Consider the following 15690-nt stretch of genomic DNA (forward strand, 5'->3'; position numbering starts at 1 on the left):
AAAAAAAAAAAAGTTTATTTTTTAACATGCACCTTTTTGGAAGGTAAAAAAAAAAGCTTAAAGTCCGAACAATTAATTCTATTGACTTTTCGTTTTTTTTTTTTTTTGTGATTTAATTTGAAAGAATATCTACGATAAATTCTTGTAATATCAAGACTTTTAATTATTTATATTTATTTGTAAGTTAACTTTATTGATTTTACCATGCAACAATATTTGCGCATCAAATATTTTGAAATTAATTGAATACTATAATTTCTTTGGTAAAAACAAGAAGTTAGCAATATGGATTCAATTCAAAGAAACAATTAATTTAACATATGGAAACTCTATTTGGATCATCAGAGATTTTAATCTCAAAAAATTTAAGTAAAATGGAAATTAGAAGAGCTTCCAAATGATTGATTTTTTTTTTTTAAATTCTAATATATAAACTAAGAAAAATACTTTCCTTTAATGTTTAGGTACGTTTTTGTACTTTAATATTTTAGAAGTCTTTCGAAGTATCAGATTGATGTTACAAAAACAAAGAGCCAAGAGCAGAAGAAATTTAAAAGTTTATATTTTAACGCCAGTTTGAGCCCAGGCTTAGCACGGGGCAAATGACACTAGTGTATGTATGTATGTATGTGTATATATATATACACACACTCCATCAATTAGTAAATAATAGATTTGAAATCCCGTAAATCAAACGAGATGTGGTAAAATTTGAAACTAAAACCCATACGGGTCGTTTGATTTAGAGACAAGTTATGCAATGATTACTAATGCAAATATCAGTAATGCATGAATTAGAAAGTAAGGATTGTAATGCGGAGATTATTTTTTAACAGGCGTTTGGTTCATTATATCAAAAATCGAATATGTAATGTATAACGTAAACTTGTTTTTGGCTTAAAACTGTATGAGTTTGAAAAGGGTTTGAGGAGCCCCACAAGGATAGTTTTGGCATTTTCAATTGTTTATCCATGGGAAACTTAATCATTGTATACCACATTGGTCTTGGTATAAAATAATATACCAATTGGTGTATTAAATTATACTAAAATTAGCTGTGCATGATTCAAAAGACAAACCCAACATTGGATAAAACAATATCAAATCTTAGACCTTGGTTGTTTCACTCGATTCATCAAACTAAACGAGCTCATAAAGTTTAAATTCTAAATCTGCCTTCTGTTATTACGACAAGCTATGAATTGTGCAACAGAATGAAGAAATAATACAAGATAATTAATATTGATTAAGAAGTTCTTCTACCTTTGAATCTAAGATTTTTAATGGACTTTTGAGACACCAAAACAAGAAGAGTGCACAAGGAGTGCAAATTTCGCTACTCGTCTGCAGTCCAAGACATTATTGTCCTAACATGTGCGTCAAAAACATTTTTTCCCTGTATAACTTAGCTCCAAAAGTGACTGTGCCAGCAGCAACCGACACACGCGAACTCTTTGAACTGTTATATGATATACTAAATTGAATATATGGTGGTAGCATAGAAGAATTTTCAAAGAGCTTGTATCTCGAGGTTGGTTTGTTCGGTGCTATTTGTTGATGAAGGTAGGGATTCGCGGTTGTCACCAGCAGCATTCATCTCCTGGACCGGGGGAGGATTGACTATTGTCATTGGCATTGCACTGTTATCTGACAGACGATTCTTCATCTCCCTATGCTCTTGGCACAAGGCACACCAGTGCAAGCAGCAATGTGCCAGGCAAGGGTCACAAGGAGAATTCTGCATCGTTTCAAAAGTCGTAGATAACCGTAAGTTATAATTTGACAAAGAATCATGCAATATTAAGAGTATACATGAAGTCCCCTCTAATCTGTCTTTTATATATATATATATCGGTGGTGTCTGGACCAGTTTATGTGCACCTTAACTAATCCACCGGATATATATATATATATATAAATCTTTCCAACAAGACTCATATGGGAAAAAATCACCCAGTAATTTTTCGCACTTATTGAGATTTAACTACTGGTCTCCTATGGTTCATTACAAGTTTCCTTCACTGCTATGTCCCACTTCGGTGCTAAAGTCCCACTCTCATCTCCTAGCAGTTAACTTAGACCAACCCAAATGGCATTGCACAATAAAACACGCTAACTTTCTTTATCGAAAAAATAATAATGAATAAAGTACAGCCCGATGCACAAAGCACTTCAGGGTTTAGAAAAGGCCGCACCCCAAGGGGGAGTGATGTAGGCAGCCTATCCTGACACATATATTAGTGACTGATTTCATGTCTCGAACCCGTGACACTACAGGTCACACAAAGATAACTTTACCGTTGCTCCAGGTTCCCCTTCAAAATAAGTAAGTAATAAAATTTCGCCAACTTCAGCTAATGATAAACAATGTATTCCGAAGTTTTATTACCTTTTTTGCTTTTGGTTACAGTAACATCAGAATTAAAAAAAACACTTTATTGCAACTACTACGTTTAAGTTGATCTCTGTCCTCTAGATGATGCGAAGTCTAAGCTGACAACTTTTTTAACGGTTAAGATTTGCAGGACTTTCAAGAAGATAGAGTGAATAAAATTGATGAAGGACAAAGGATTTGATACTAATTATGCATAACTATCAGAGGCGTATCTAGCCTACAAGGTTGGGGTTCAATTGAACCCCAAACTTTTTGACGCGAAGCCTAAATTTATGTGTAAAAAATTATTAAAATTGCAATAAATAGTAGATATGAACCCCTAACTTTAAAAATATACTGGATTCAATGCTAAAAATCTTAAGATTGAACCCATAAAATTTAAATCCTGGATCCGCCTCTGATAACTATGACATACAAACACAAAGAGATCGATGATGTTACCTTGAGATGGTACTTCTTCTGTAGCGACTGCCGGAAAAGGCCAGTATATATTCCACACATCCACCAACCAAATAATAAGCCTTCACCAATGAGGAAAGATGTACTTGGATCAATACCATGAAATGCTGCTGTTGCAGCTGCAAGAGCAATGCCACCCTCAACAAAAATAGCATGACAAACACAGGGGGTAGACCAAGGAGTATCTTCTCTCAGGCTCTCGACGTTACGCCCAAACAAGACACAGGGGCAGAAAAGTCCTGTCCAGCCTGTAGAGGTAAGATAAAACCATTGGTGTTAAAAGAAGAAGCAGCAGCTGCACACGGACTAGCAAAAAGTGCACAATCGACATTTAAGAATATGATAAGAGATTCTTTCCTGAGATGGAAGGATCCCATAAATCAAACCGGAGTAATAACAACCAAGCGTAGTGTTAGTCTTCGGTTTTTTACAAATTAAATAATGATCGAATATCTGTAGATTATCAATATACTTGATGTATAGAGAGCTTATTATTGCATATCTGAATCTTGGAGACGAAAAGCTCATAAATAAGAATGTCTTTTACACGCCATTTAGACAGTGTAATGAAGAACATATGCAAGTGATTACGAGTATTACGTACATAACATAAAAAGAATCACTTACAACTATCTTTGTCCTCTGCACATCCGAAAATTCCACTAGTCCAAGGTTCATCTGCAGGAGGCTCAAAACTTTCAGGTAAAACTTGTCCACATTCGTTGCACTTGTGAACGACTAGCTGCTCAATGAGACATGAAATTTGTAATAGAAGGAAAGATAGAGAAGAACCAAACCTAGTACAAAAGTAAAATGAAGAACATGCTAATATCTTGCGGATAAAATAATATACTTTTTGGCAATTTCAATAATGAAGTCAGCTAAACGCTACGCCATGTAACGGCAGATAAAAGTTCCTACAAGGAAACGCTTATTTGCATTCTTCAAGAACCTAATTTGGTTAAACATGTAACTGCTTGCAGCATACTTGCTACATATCTACACTGTTCGTAGAACAGTTGTGCAGTGATGCATTCCGACACAAGGCCCTTGATTATATGTTTCTTATGACAATATCTATTCAGTGAGTCAGATCTGTGTCTTATGATACGCACTATCCTTGTAATCTTGAATTTCTTTTGTGGCATCAAATCCAAGATACTCTGATGATGATGCTGATGATGATCTTAATATTGGAGATGGATCACGAATTTACTGCAATGGCTTCTAAGTTTACTTATCATTATCCTTTCTTACTGTTATGTTGTACTGTAATAGCTTGAGTACTGTCAACAGTATCTTGTTTTTTTTTTATGAGAAGTCAACAGTATCTTGTTAGATTGAGAATTTTGACAAATCTTTTAGTTATTGAGGTATAAGTAATGGTTGGCGATTTACAACAACACTACTACACAACAATAGAGATCACTAAACCTGCAGAACAAGGATTTTGGTAAGCGATAAGAATCCCGCATTGACAGCTCAAAGCTATACCCTATTGTTTCACCAATCCGATCCAAAACTAGTTCATGACAAATATGCATCAGTCTTGAGTTTCCTTAGCTTAGGTTTTAATTAAAAGGGGGATTCTAATTGGGATTCTCATCAATCTTTCCTAGGGCCCACTTATGCTCGGCATTAAAGTCCTATGAGGGTAGGCCTTACAATTTTGACAGGTATTCCCTAGCCGGCCAATCCATGTTATGGCTGTTCATGTATACTCGTAAACAAAATGGAACTATACTATCTCGCCCAAGCATGTTTAGTTTTGGAGTTCGGATTTCTTCAGCAGAAACCTTATTATTATCAACTTTTTATAATAGTGGTGTTCAAGCAGCTTGTGCACACTTCGACTATTATACCTCAATTATTCCACTAAGCATTTGCTAGCAGTGATGGAACCACAAAATTAATATAAGGGAATTCCAAAAATAAACTAGAATGTCATAATTGGAATTTCAACTTGTACTTAACGCAAGTTTTGAACCCCCTCCCTCTTTCCTTTACCACTGCACTAGAAATTTCCCTTATGTCAAGGGGATTCAATATCTTCTATACCAACAAGTTTTATATTTATCTTTTTTGCATATTATAATTTTTTGACGAAGCGGATTCAATTGAACCTCATTCCCTCTCAATAGCTCTTCCACTATGAACTACCCCCACAGCGCAGGTATTGGGCGAAATACATGATCTTATTATCACACCTATTAGTAAATGTACAGAGTTTCTGTGTTAGCAAGAAATCAAGAATCATTTTTACACAGAGTGTAATAGCATAAATCCGATAGATTTATTTTAAAGACTTATACACCATTTAGCCTAGAAGAAATATTGACTAGAACATATAATTTAAAAACATTTCATTCCACATTCCCAAAGCAATCACAGGCAGATCTAGTAAAAAAAAAAAAAAAAAAACAAATGCAACCCAAACCACTATTAAAAAGTTTAAATCTTGAATTCGCCTCTGTACAAACAAATTAGTGTGTTGTAGAATTAAATTAAAACAGATCAAAGAGAGAGTCCTGAGGAACATGAATGTGCTGATTGAGCTCGCCAGGCTTAATGTCTCCTCCCCATCCTCGAACACACCTCATCTTCACCTCCACCCCCACCACCCCACGCCACCCCTCACCCCCACTAACCCTCCAACACCCCCACCCCACTCCACGCATCACCACCCCCACCCCACGTACACACACCCCTCACCCCCACCAACCCTCCAACACCCCCACCCCATCCCACGCACCACCACCCCTCTGTCCCCATAGTATTTGTCTAGATTATATACAAATGTTTTCAGGATAATATTTTTGGCTTACGTACTGAACACAAGAAAATAAATAAAAAACCCACTTATTTTCCAAGAAAACATCTTCCTTCATACCGAACACAAAAAAAATAAGCAAGAAACACACTTATTTTCTATTGGAAAACATTTTCCTTCATAACAAACACACCCTTAATTTAAAAACATTCATTCCACACATATCAGAAATTACAAGCAGATCTAGTAAAGTGATTAGACAGGATATAGCGCAGTTACAGCTTACCGAGGACATGACCTTAGATAGGAGGGTATGGAGGACTCAGATTAGGGTAGAAGGCTAGTAGATAGTAACGTTTATCCTTTCATATTAGTAGTCACATTTGTGCTTTGATTTCTGCTACTATTTGTTATCCTGTACTTTGATTATCTTATTTTATCTGTGATAGCTACTGCTCCTTTACAAACTGCTTCATCATGGCTTAGTCGCTTTAGTTATTTGCATTTCCATATCGCTTTGAATCTCTTGGCCTTATCTGACCTCTTGTTATGCTTTTATGCTTTCTATTGAGCCGAGGGTCTTTCGGAAACAGCCGTCCTACCTTGGTAGGAGTCAGGTCTGCGTACACTCTACCCTCCCCAGACCTCACGTTGTGGGATTTCACTGGGTTGTTGTTGTTGTTGTTGTTGTTCATTCCACACATATCAGAAATTACAAGCAGATCTAGTAAACACATTAAGCAAATGCAACCCCCACAATCCACAACTAAAAAGTTCAAATCTTGAAATCAAATTAGTATGCTATAAAATTAAATTAAAACGGATCAAAGAGAGAGAGACCTGAGGAACATGAATTGGTTGATTAAGCTCGCCAGGTTTAATGTCTTCATCAACAGGCAATTGATCTTTTGTTAATTTTACATACTTTGACTGAATTCCTACTTCTTCCATATTGATCTCTGTTAATCAACAAACAAAATTATCAAAAGATATATGTATAAATAGATAAGAAAGTTGTGTGGGAATTTGAGGTTTTGTCGGACCTTGTTGTAATAAACCGGAAATTTAGAACTTAGTGTTGCCGGTCAAAATGAGGTAAAATGTAGTAGTAACTGCTAATTAGAGTATCAAAGAAATTTTGTTTTATTTTCCTTTGGACTGAAGGGTCATAGGAGAATTTTTTTAATAGTAAAATCTTGGGCCGTTTACTACAACGCGGAAATCGTAGATTGTGTCCGAGATACAAGCAAGGGGCTCAAGTTGTACTTTGTAGATTTAAATTAAAAAAAAAAAAAAAAAAACACATCTCCTCAAGTATCAATATTTTGGGAATTTTCTATCGGAACTATTAGATTTTTATATTTTCTACCTGAATTATCATCAAATATCTATCAAAATACACTTCGAGTACTATCTGATGATGCGCGACGCACATTAGTTTTTTTTTTAAATGGTGTCAAATGGCACTTCACAGGGATAACTACAGGAATTAATTGGAAAAAAAAAAAAAGATAATGATTAAAAACACATTTGAAGTATCATTTTTTTTATGAGTTTCCGTCACCATCAGATACTAGTCAATGCATGTTTTGATATATAGCTGGTAATAGTTTAAATAGAAAACGCAAACACCTAATTGTTCATATATAAAACTCACAAAAAGTGATATTTCAGATTTGTTTTTGACTATTATTTAAAAAAAAAAAAAAGCCATACTTCGTACGTGCAAAAATAAAAAAAGTCATATAGTACTTCGTACGGCATCTATGCTAGACAGGTGGGACTATTGTGTTTGAAATTTAAAAAATAGACCGAATCAATCAAACACCTAATTGTTCATATATAAAACTCACAAAAAGTGATATTTCAGATTTGTTTTTGACTATTATTTTAAAAAAAAAAAAAAAAGTCATATAGTACTTCGTACGGCATCCATGCTAGACAGGTGGGATTATTGTGTTTGAAATTTAAAAAATAGACCGAATCAATAAGCCGTAATAGTCCAAATATATTCTTACTTGAGTTTGATATGTATAATTAAAGAAGATTATATATTTTTATGATTGACTTAACTATCTAATAGACGAATGAAAACACATATAAAAAGTTCTCCAAATTCTTTTGAAAGTGTCTAATTGAAATACTTTAGTAGGAGTTGAGGTGTTCAATTGAACAAGACTTAGTTGGACTATTTAAATGGAATATTCTGACAAGTTTACATTGTTGATGTAAACAATTACTTACTTTGTAAGTATATATTATATCTTAAATCCTTTCTTTAAAAATTTTAGCTTTAAGCAATACCTATTAAAGTATTAATGCAGCTCGTACGGTTTTTCAAACGTTATTGGAAAGATCCCTTCAATGTAGAATTTCACGTAAGGAACTAATCAATATGCTCCCATATTTTATTGCCACGACACAAGGTATACAATATTTGTTTACAGACTACTACAACTTAGGATAAACTTGCAAATGGAGATTAAATTGGATGTTGTAGCGGAGATCTGAATCTGAAATCTTCAGATTCTTTTTCCCGACTGCAATTGTTTTAGTAAGCAGTGAAATATTTTATAAGAATTACATTTCAATGATTCGTTGCTTTAAAGTAATGAAAATAGTTTATGCAAAATAGAAAAAAAGTATTTCGCACCAAATTAGTAAAATTTATTTGCATGACTCCACTTGCATAGTCATATTTTCTTTTACGAGTCTCGGTCAAAGTTAGCTCAGTCGAAAGATATACCCTAGGCCATTCACTTATATATTGGAGTAGTTATTTCAAAGTTGGATTTATTCATACATTTTCGTTTGGCGTACGTCAATCATTAAATTTTGATCCAAATTAGTGAACTGTCAAACATCTTAAACAGCAATTTTTTCTAGTTTGACCAAAAAACACTTACCTTTTTTAATCGAGTAGACAGTCCATTACTAATACACTCCTTTTGAAGTGCCAAGAGAGTCGGTTTATGACCCCTTCCACACACGAGCAGATTCAGGATACGAAATTTACGGATATCTATAACAATCTCAATTAATATACAATTATAGTTGGTCCACAATTAAATATTTATAAATATTTAGTAATTTTTTAATACATATACAAGGTCTAGGTAAACACTATTGAGTTCACGTGAACTCACATGTTACATTGCGTAACCACCCCACAAAGCATAAATCGACATGGCATAGAGGTTTAGCCTTCTGTGCAGGAAGAATAAAATGCATTTCCAGTTGCACATTTAAAAGTTACAAACCCTATGCACATTATATGATTTAACAAATCTTCATTACTGTCTATATCCGATGGTCCAAGCAAACCACCATTGGTGTTCTAGTATGTTAATGTTATACTACTAAATTTCTATGAATACATGCTTTTACATCTCAGCATTAAACGATTTGCCACAACCACAAGTTTGCGTAGCATTTGGATTTTTGAAAGAGAAGCCCCCGCCTATCAACGCATCGCTATAGTCCAGTTGCATTCCAAAGATGAACAGAAGGCTTTTTGGATCACAAACTGCGAAAAACAGTATGAAATCAAAATTTCATAAATAAAAGCCAATAATCAATGGAAAAAGAAACAAACACAAGTAGGTAGCACGCATAACCTACAAATATAGAGCGAAATAATACTACTCTTGCATGGACCCAATAATATAAATAGCTCAACCACTTGATTGAGTGAAAAGTCACACAAACTGACAAGGCAAACTCTCTGAATCAAGGCCATTATAATTGGTCTTAAAGAAACCTTCCATTCTGAAAGTGAACTAAATTGTCTAGTAGACTGATGAAGCATACAAGAGCAAACAGAAGTAATTTTTCTGCTGCAATCAGCATCAGATAATCAAGCAAACGTTAAATAGCACACAAGTCTCGTGATCAGAAGCATAGTCAGATCCCTGAGAGTGGAGTGGAAATTCGCAGATGTTCTAATGCAAAGGTTATAGTTCATTGGAGCAGTGATCTCCCCTCTCTGTTTCTTCGCAAGGCTAGGGAGAGTTTTTCATTTTAACCTGAAAAGTACTTGCATTGTCATTTATATGGTAGTCATCAAGTATAAGTTCCAATGCAACCATTACAGCTTTAATCTATCAGGCCAACCACTCATCCAATCCATGTTTTTTTCACTTATCTTATTGTCTTTTCATTTAATGAGCACGACTAACTTATCTCATCAACTACTATGAAGGCTGAATATCCATGAAGGTGCATCATTCTCATGGAAAAAGTTACCAAGACTGGCATGTTAACAAATGATAGATAAAATTGACACGTACCAATAACAAACCCATTGTATTCAATTATCGAATCATCTGGTCTAGCATTTTCTCGCTTTTCAAACTCCATCGTGTATGACATGCCTGAGCATCCACCTTGTTTAACGCCAATTCTAAGACACAAGTCTTCATTCCGCTCGCTCCTCATCTTACTCAAGTGCTTCAATGCATTGTCGGTTAAGGAAACTGCAGGTGCTACTCCTCCAGATGCAGGTGCTGCTGCATTTATTAGAACCCAAGCAACTAATCAGAATAAATGCAACTAAAAATACTTATGTCTATTTAGTGGTCAATGAAGTGGGTTGAGAACCATGAGATTTCAGGTTCAAATCCCAACAGAGGAAAAACACAAGGTAAATATCTTTCCGATCTGTCCAAACCTTGGTGGACAGAGTTATCGGGTACCTGCGTTGGTGGGACGTAGCAGGTATCCGTAGAATTAGTCGAGGTGCGAACAAGCTGACCCAGACACCACGGTTATCAAAAAAAATACATCACTTTTGACTCTACAAACACAATCACATGAAATATATAGATGGAGTAATAAGGAAGTGGACAATAGTATAACCCTGTTTAAGTCTCGCAAAATACAAACATAAATGTTCAAATCTTCCACAGATAAGATTTTGAAGCGAAGCACTAAAAATTACACATAAGAGTATGCTATGCTACTATAAAGTTCGGATAGTTTATGGACCTTCCTCACAGTACCTTGACCCATTACTTTTATCAGAGCTCATGGGTGTTATTCTAGTCTAGTTACATTCTGATGATTTAAATAGAAGTTTGAAATCCTTAGCAAGAAAGACGCAGCATAAAGGGACAAATCTATAAATCAATATGAGACTGCCGTTATCCCCCCTCGCGTTGTCATAAATCATACAGCCTTTGGGTAACATTTATTTTTTCCAATTGGTAAGTAAAGAAATTACAGATAAACAGCAAAGCACTAAGATGATGCTTGGTGCTTGGACACTCTTCACTCAACAATAAATTTCAGACCTCTTTCCATTTGGGGATATTTTTAGACATTTCACACCATTCAACAAATAAAATTATGCTATACCACGTTTATAACTTCAAAATTTCAATATCATTTAAATATTCAAATGTTGTGATGTTTTTTCATGTTTTTTCCGCAAAGCTAACTTTTCATTATTTCTTTATATTTACTTTCACTATCACTAAATATAATATTTAAATCAAATCAATCTCTCAAACTCCATGCATAGTCGGACATTATCAAGGGATAGAGGTATCAGTATTCTAGGATGAAATATTAGAAATTATTTCTTTCAAACAGAAACATGGATAGAATTAACATTATATTAGCCTAAGCTGAAAATTACCATTCAGTTACATTTGAAATCACATCCTATATCCTTGCTTTCGAAGTGAACCACTCAAGAATATGTCGTGCTTCGAAGTTGAGTACATTGACTTCCTCAAGATAATTGATACAATATTTTTATTTGATAAGTAGGTAACTTGATACAATATCTCCCTCACAAGTTCATGGATCTTATTCTACTGTAGTTCAAGCAGATTTTTTTTCTTTTTCTTGACAAGGTAAGATTCTAGTCTAGTTCAAGCAGATAATATAACTTAAAAGCTTAGACCCAAGGATGTGGCCTAGCGGTCAATGAAGTGGGTGCAAACCTAGGAGACCAGGATTCAAATCCCAATAGACTCAAAAATTCTAGGCGATTTCTTCCCATCTGCCTAAACCTTGATAGACAGAGTTACCCGATACCTATGTTGGCAGAAGATAGTAGGTACCTGGTGGAATAGTCGAGGTGGACGCACCACCATCTATCAAGAATAATATTTGGTAGAAAAAGAGCTAACCAATGAAAGAATCTTAGGAGAATTTACTGCACCTTTAATTGGTTTTGCCTTCATGAAGTAAGATGAATGGTTTCCTCTGCATTTTAGTAGGGCATGCAAACTTGAATTTTCAGATTAATGAAACCATCGCTGACACAAACTTAATTGATGTCTACTTCAATGTTACAACGTAGAACAATGAGCCAAAAGTTACAAGTTATATAATAGTTGTAACCTGAATAGTTACAAAGGTCATCTTGTGTCAAAAGAGGCTGCAGTTATAGTCAAACAAGGTGATCAGAGCTGATCAATTTCTTCCCAATGGTATTGCACTTAACCTTCTTTAAACAGCTTCTTAAATGATGGAAAGTGAAATGAAAAGCATATCGTCTGAATCTTCCTGATACACTTTTCTGAAGTGAAGCACTCAAACTCTCTTAAGCATATGCTATAATATTCAAAAGGTTTGGCTGATCTGGAAGCAGGTAATGGACCTTCCTCAATGTACCTTGAACGGTTACTTTTCCAAAGACTTCTCATATAATGTACACGTATTATTCTGACTAGATAGTTAAATCAGTTTTTGTACATCTTTTATTGTCAGTTTTCATCTATACATTTTAATATTTAAAATTCTCATTTTTAAATCTATTTCCAAAGGTTATGCAAAAGTTAGTTTTCTTCACCACTAAAAATAACAAAAGCAAATCCCATATTCTAGAAGCTTGCTGCAAAGTTTGAGCCTTTGAGGCAGACTCAACTCAAAAATCAGCCAAACAGTATCTCCTGAATTCCAGACAGTTTACAGGCACAGATTCACATTGAAATGTCCAAACACTATCAAACATAGATTATTGTTTTATCTCTTTCCGAAAGGATAATGTTTCTGTTAACTAGTAATGGGTCAAGTGACAAAAAGAGTCATCATGTACAGTCCAACTGGGAAATTACTATCCCAAATAACCTCTAAGCAAGAGAAAAAACTGACCTTGTCCAAATTCAGCTATTCCAGTATATAACCGTCAGGCGAAAGTCCTAAATCCAAGTTTTCACACAATAACTATCATTTCAAGTCTTATTTTGGGACAAAACAGACAGTACAAGGGTGAGATGGTATTCCAATTTACAACGCATTCTGGCGGCCAGAAGCATGAAGGAGAAATTGCAGCACATGCCTGTGGAAGCCAAAAGTGCTTATTTTAATAAATGCTTATTTTAGAGAGTTAAGGTGTTTGACCAAACTTTTAGGAAGGAAAAAAAAGTGTTTGATTAGTAACAACAGTTGTTTTACAAAGCTGAAAAAAGCAGCTTCTCCCTGAAAGCACTTCTGGAACCTTGGTCAAGCACAAATTGGCAGTGTTTTTCAATTTGATTGGTCAAATACAAATTACTACTATCCAAAATTACTTTTTTTAAAACGCTTCTGATAAAAATACTTTTCAGAATAAGCAGATTTAGGAAGCTTGGCCAAACATGCTACAAGCTCAGCAGCACTTCATAGGTTCTTCCTTCAAGCAAAATCAATCAAAGAATTACACCGTATATCCTTCATATTTACTGTAATCAATATGAAAGTAGCAGAGATGAGGATGCTCAGATGGATGTGTGGGCACACTAGAAGGGATATAATTCCAAACAAAGTTATACGGGGCAAGGTGGGAGTGGCATCCGTGGAGGCTAAAATGAGAAAAGCTAGGCTAAGATGGTTTCGGCATGTGCAGAACCGGAGCACAGATGCACTAGTGAGGAGCTATGAGAGGTTGGCCATAGTGGGTGTTAAGAGAGGTAGAGGTGGGTCGAAAAAGAATTGGGGGGAGGTGATTCAACAGGACATGGCACACCTCCAGCTTACTGAGGACATGACCCTAAAAGGTCTGGAGGTCGAGGTTTACGGTAGAAGGTTAGTAAGTAGCCAAATGTTGTAGCACTTTTATGTGGGAGGCATAGCGGGCAAGTCTCCTCTTCTCCTTTTCTCTTTATTAGTAGTATTATTATTACTTAGTACTTGCTTAGTGTCTTTAACTTTGTTATTATTGTTACTTGTTGCTTCATTGGTTGTGTACATCTTGTCACTTGTTGTCTTTATTCTTTTCCTTCTAGCTTGTTTTGGTAATGCGTTGTTGTGCCAAGGATCTATCTTTAGGGGTAAGATCTGCGTACACCTTACCCTCCCCATACCCCACTTGTGGGATTACACTGGGGTATATTATTGTTGTTGTATTTACTATAATCAATAAATCAACTACTCCTTAAACCCTAGATCGACTATACGAATCACATATATCATAATTTAACTGATTATAACTAATTCAACTCCAACCATAAACACACCACAAGCTTCCTCACTTATCCTTCAAATAGAGTATACTTTGCAAAACTCAAATAAATAGTCTAGACATGAATTAACTAAACTACTCCCTCTGTCCCAATTTATGTGTAGCAGATTGAATAGACAAACCTATTCCTATATAATTTTAACTACATAAACTAACAAATATCAAATACTAAACAATTTTGGCTTCTAACAAATAGAGCTCCCTTCATTTAAAAAAAAAAATTACCTGTTGAGGCAAAAGTCATAAATATGTAAATAAAATAAAAAAAGGATTACCTTCAAGTGTAGCAGATCGAATGGACAGGGATTTTTTGCGGTTAAAAAGAGAGGGTGAGGATCGAAAGGAGAGTGAAGAAGAAGAGGATTGAGGCAAAGCGATTGAATTGTTGGAAGGGCGAAATAATAGAGAAGATGAGCATCGAAGAGTTGTAGAAAACGCCATTCTTTTCCAATAACCAATAACCTATGAAATGAAGACAAATGAATTTTATTTTGCTGTCTATAATTTAGGTTTATTATTATATATGTCTGGCTTATTCAAACGTGGTAGTTGGATTGTGATCATTTTGTTTATTTCTTTTTTTGAGGTCTATAATGTCCAATGGAAGATATTCTGAAAAAAATAGTACCCCCACCCTATCAAAAAAAAGTGTCTATTTAGCCGCTGTTTTTTATCAAAAAAAATATCCACTTATCAAATTAAAAATAATTAATTTTGTTTTTTCAGATTTATCGCTATTAAGTGTTATATGATCAAATTTCAATGCCTATTTAATTAGGGGTAATTTAGTCAAATTACGGAGTTAGTATTTTCTTAAGGGATGTGTAAATGGCTAAATTGACTCTTTTTTTTATTTTTTTTATTTTTTATCTAGAGGGAGTAATAAAAATAGTCTCTTATGTCTCTGTTGGTTCAGAATAGTTGCTTAAATATACTTTTAAAAAAATTTGGTCCTTTAAATTTTTTAAAGTATGTATGTTTTGTTTCCGTCAAATTTTTTAATATTTTTTGTCTGTTGAATTTGAGAAGAACTTTAATAGCTATATAATAAACTGCATTAAAATTATAAAAAATTAATAAAAAATAACAGACTCTTGAAATCATTGAATTCTCGAAAGGGCAGCATAGAGAAGATGAGCATCGAAGAGTTGCAGAAAATGCCTTTTTTTGGAATAACCAATCACCTGCAAATGAGAAATGAACTTATTTATTTCTGTCAAGAATTTTCTTTTTCCTCTTATTGTTAGGTTTATTATATTATTCACACGTGGTAGTTGAATCGTGATCATTTAGTGAAAATAAAATATTTGCTATTCCTACTCTCTTTTTTTTTTCTTTTCTTTTTTTCTCAGGTCTATAATGTGCTTTATGGTATTTTGGAGTAAATGACAAAAGCAGTCCTTTATGTTTGGGATTAGGTTTAAGGTAGCCCCTTAATTATTCTTTTGAGCAATTTTAGAGCCCGTTTGGCTTAGCTGATTTAAAGTAGCTGATAAACATTAAGTGTTGATAAGTATTTTTAAGTGTTGAAGCTAATTTAATAAATAAGCAGTTACGCATTTGGATAAAAGTGCTGAAACTGATAATAAGTTGCTAAAGTGTTTGGCAAAAAAG

At 34.4% G+C, this 15690-nt stretch overlaps 2 protein-coding genes across 3 annotated transcripts; both read right to left on the minus strand.

Moving 5' to 3' along the window:
* Window positions 1–1069: 1069 nt before the first annotated feature.
* Window positions 1070–6824, minus strand: LOC132068442 (cell number regulator 6-like). Its single transcript, XM_059462028.1, has 5 exons — window positions 6668–6824; window positions 6465–6583; window positions 3482–3596; window positions 2837–3102; window positions 1070–1738 (listed from the first exon to the last, which is right to left on the minus strand). Exons 2-5 carry the CDS (start codon window positions 6573–6575, stop codon window positions 1511–1513), a joined length of 720 nt encoding a protein of 239 aa, XP_059318011.1. The 5' UTR covers window positions 6576–6583; window positions 6668–6824; the 3' UTR covers window positions 1070–1510.
* Window positions 6825–8796: 1972 nt separating this feature from the next.
* LOC132068443 (iron-sulfur assembly protein IscA, chloroplastic) lies at window positions 8797–14576 on the minus strand. Of its 2 annotated transcripts, none has more exons than XM_059462030.1 (3): window positions 14352–14576; window positions 9914–10129; window positions 8797–9150 (listed from the first exon to the last, which is right to left on the minus strand). In XM_059462030.1, exons 1-3 carry the CDS (start codon window positions 14515–14517, stop codon window positions 9008–9010), a joined length of 525 nt encoding a protein of 174 aa, XP_059318013.1. In that variant the 5' UTR covers window positions 14518–14576; the 3' UTR covers window positions 8797–9007. The 2 variants fall into 2 exon arrangements, with proteins under 2 accessions (XP_059318013.1, XP_059318012.1); XM_059462029.1 differs by having other exon boundaries at window positions 9914–10132; window positions 14352–14572.
* Window positions 14577–15690: the final 1114 nt, after the last annotated feature.

The sequence above is a fragment of the Lycium ferocissimum genome, chromosome 8, assembly GCF_029784015.1.
Source record: "Lycium ferocissimum isolate CSIRO_LF1 chromosome 8, AGI_CSIRO_Lferr_CH_V1, whole genome shotgun sequence".
NCBI lineage: Eukaryota > Viridiplantae > Streptophyta > Magnoliopsida > Solanales > Solanaceae > Lycium > Lycium ferocissimum.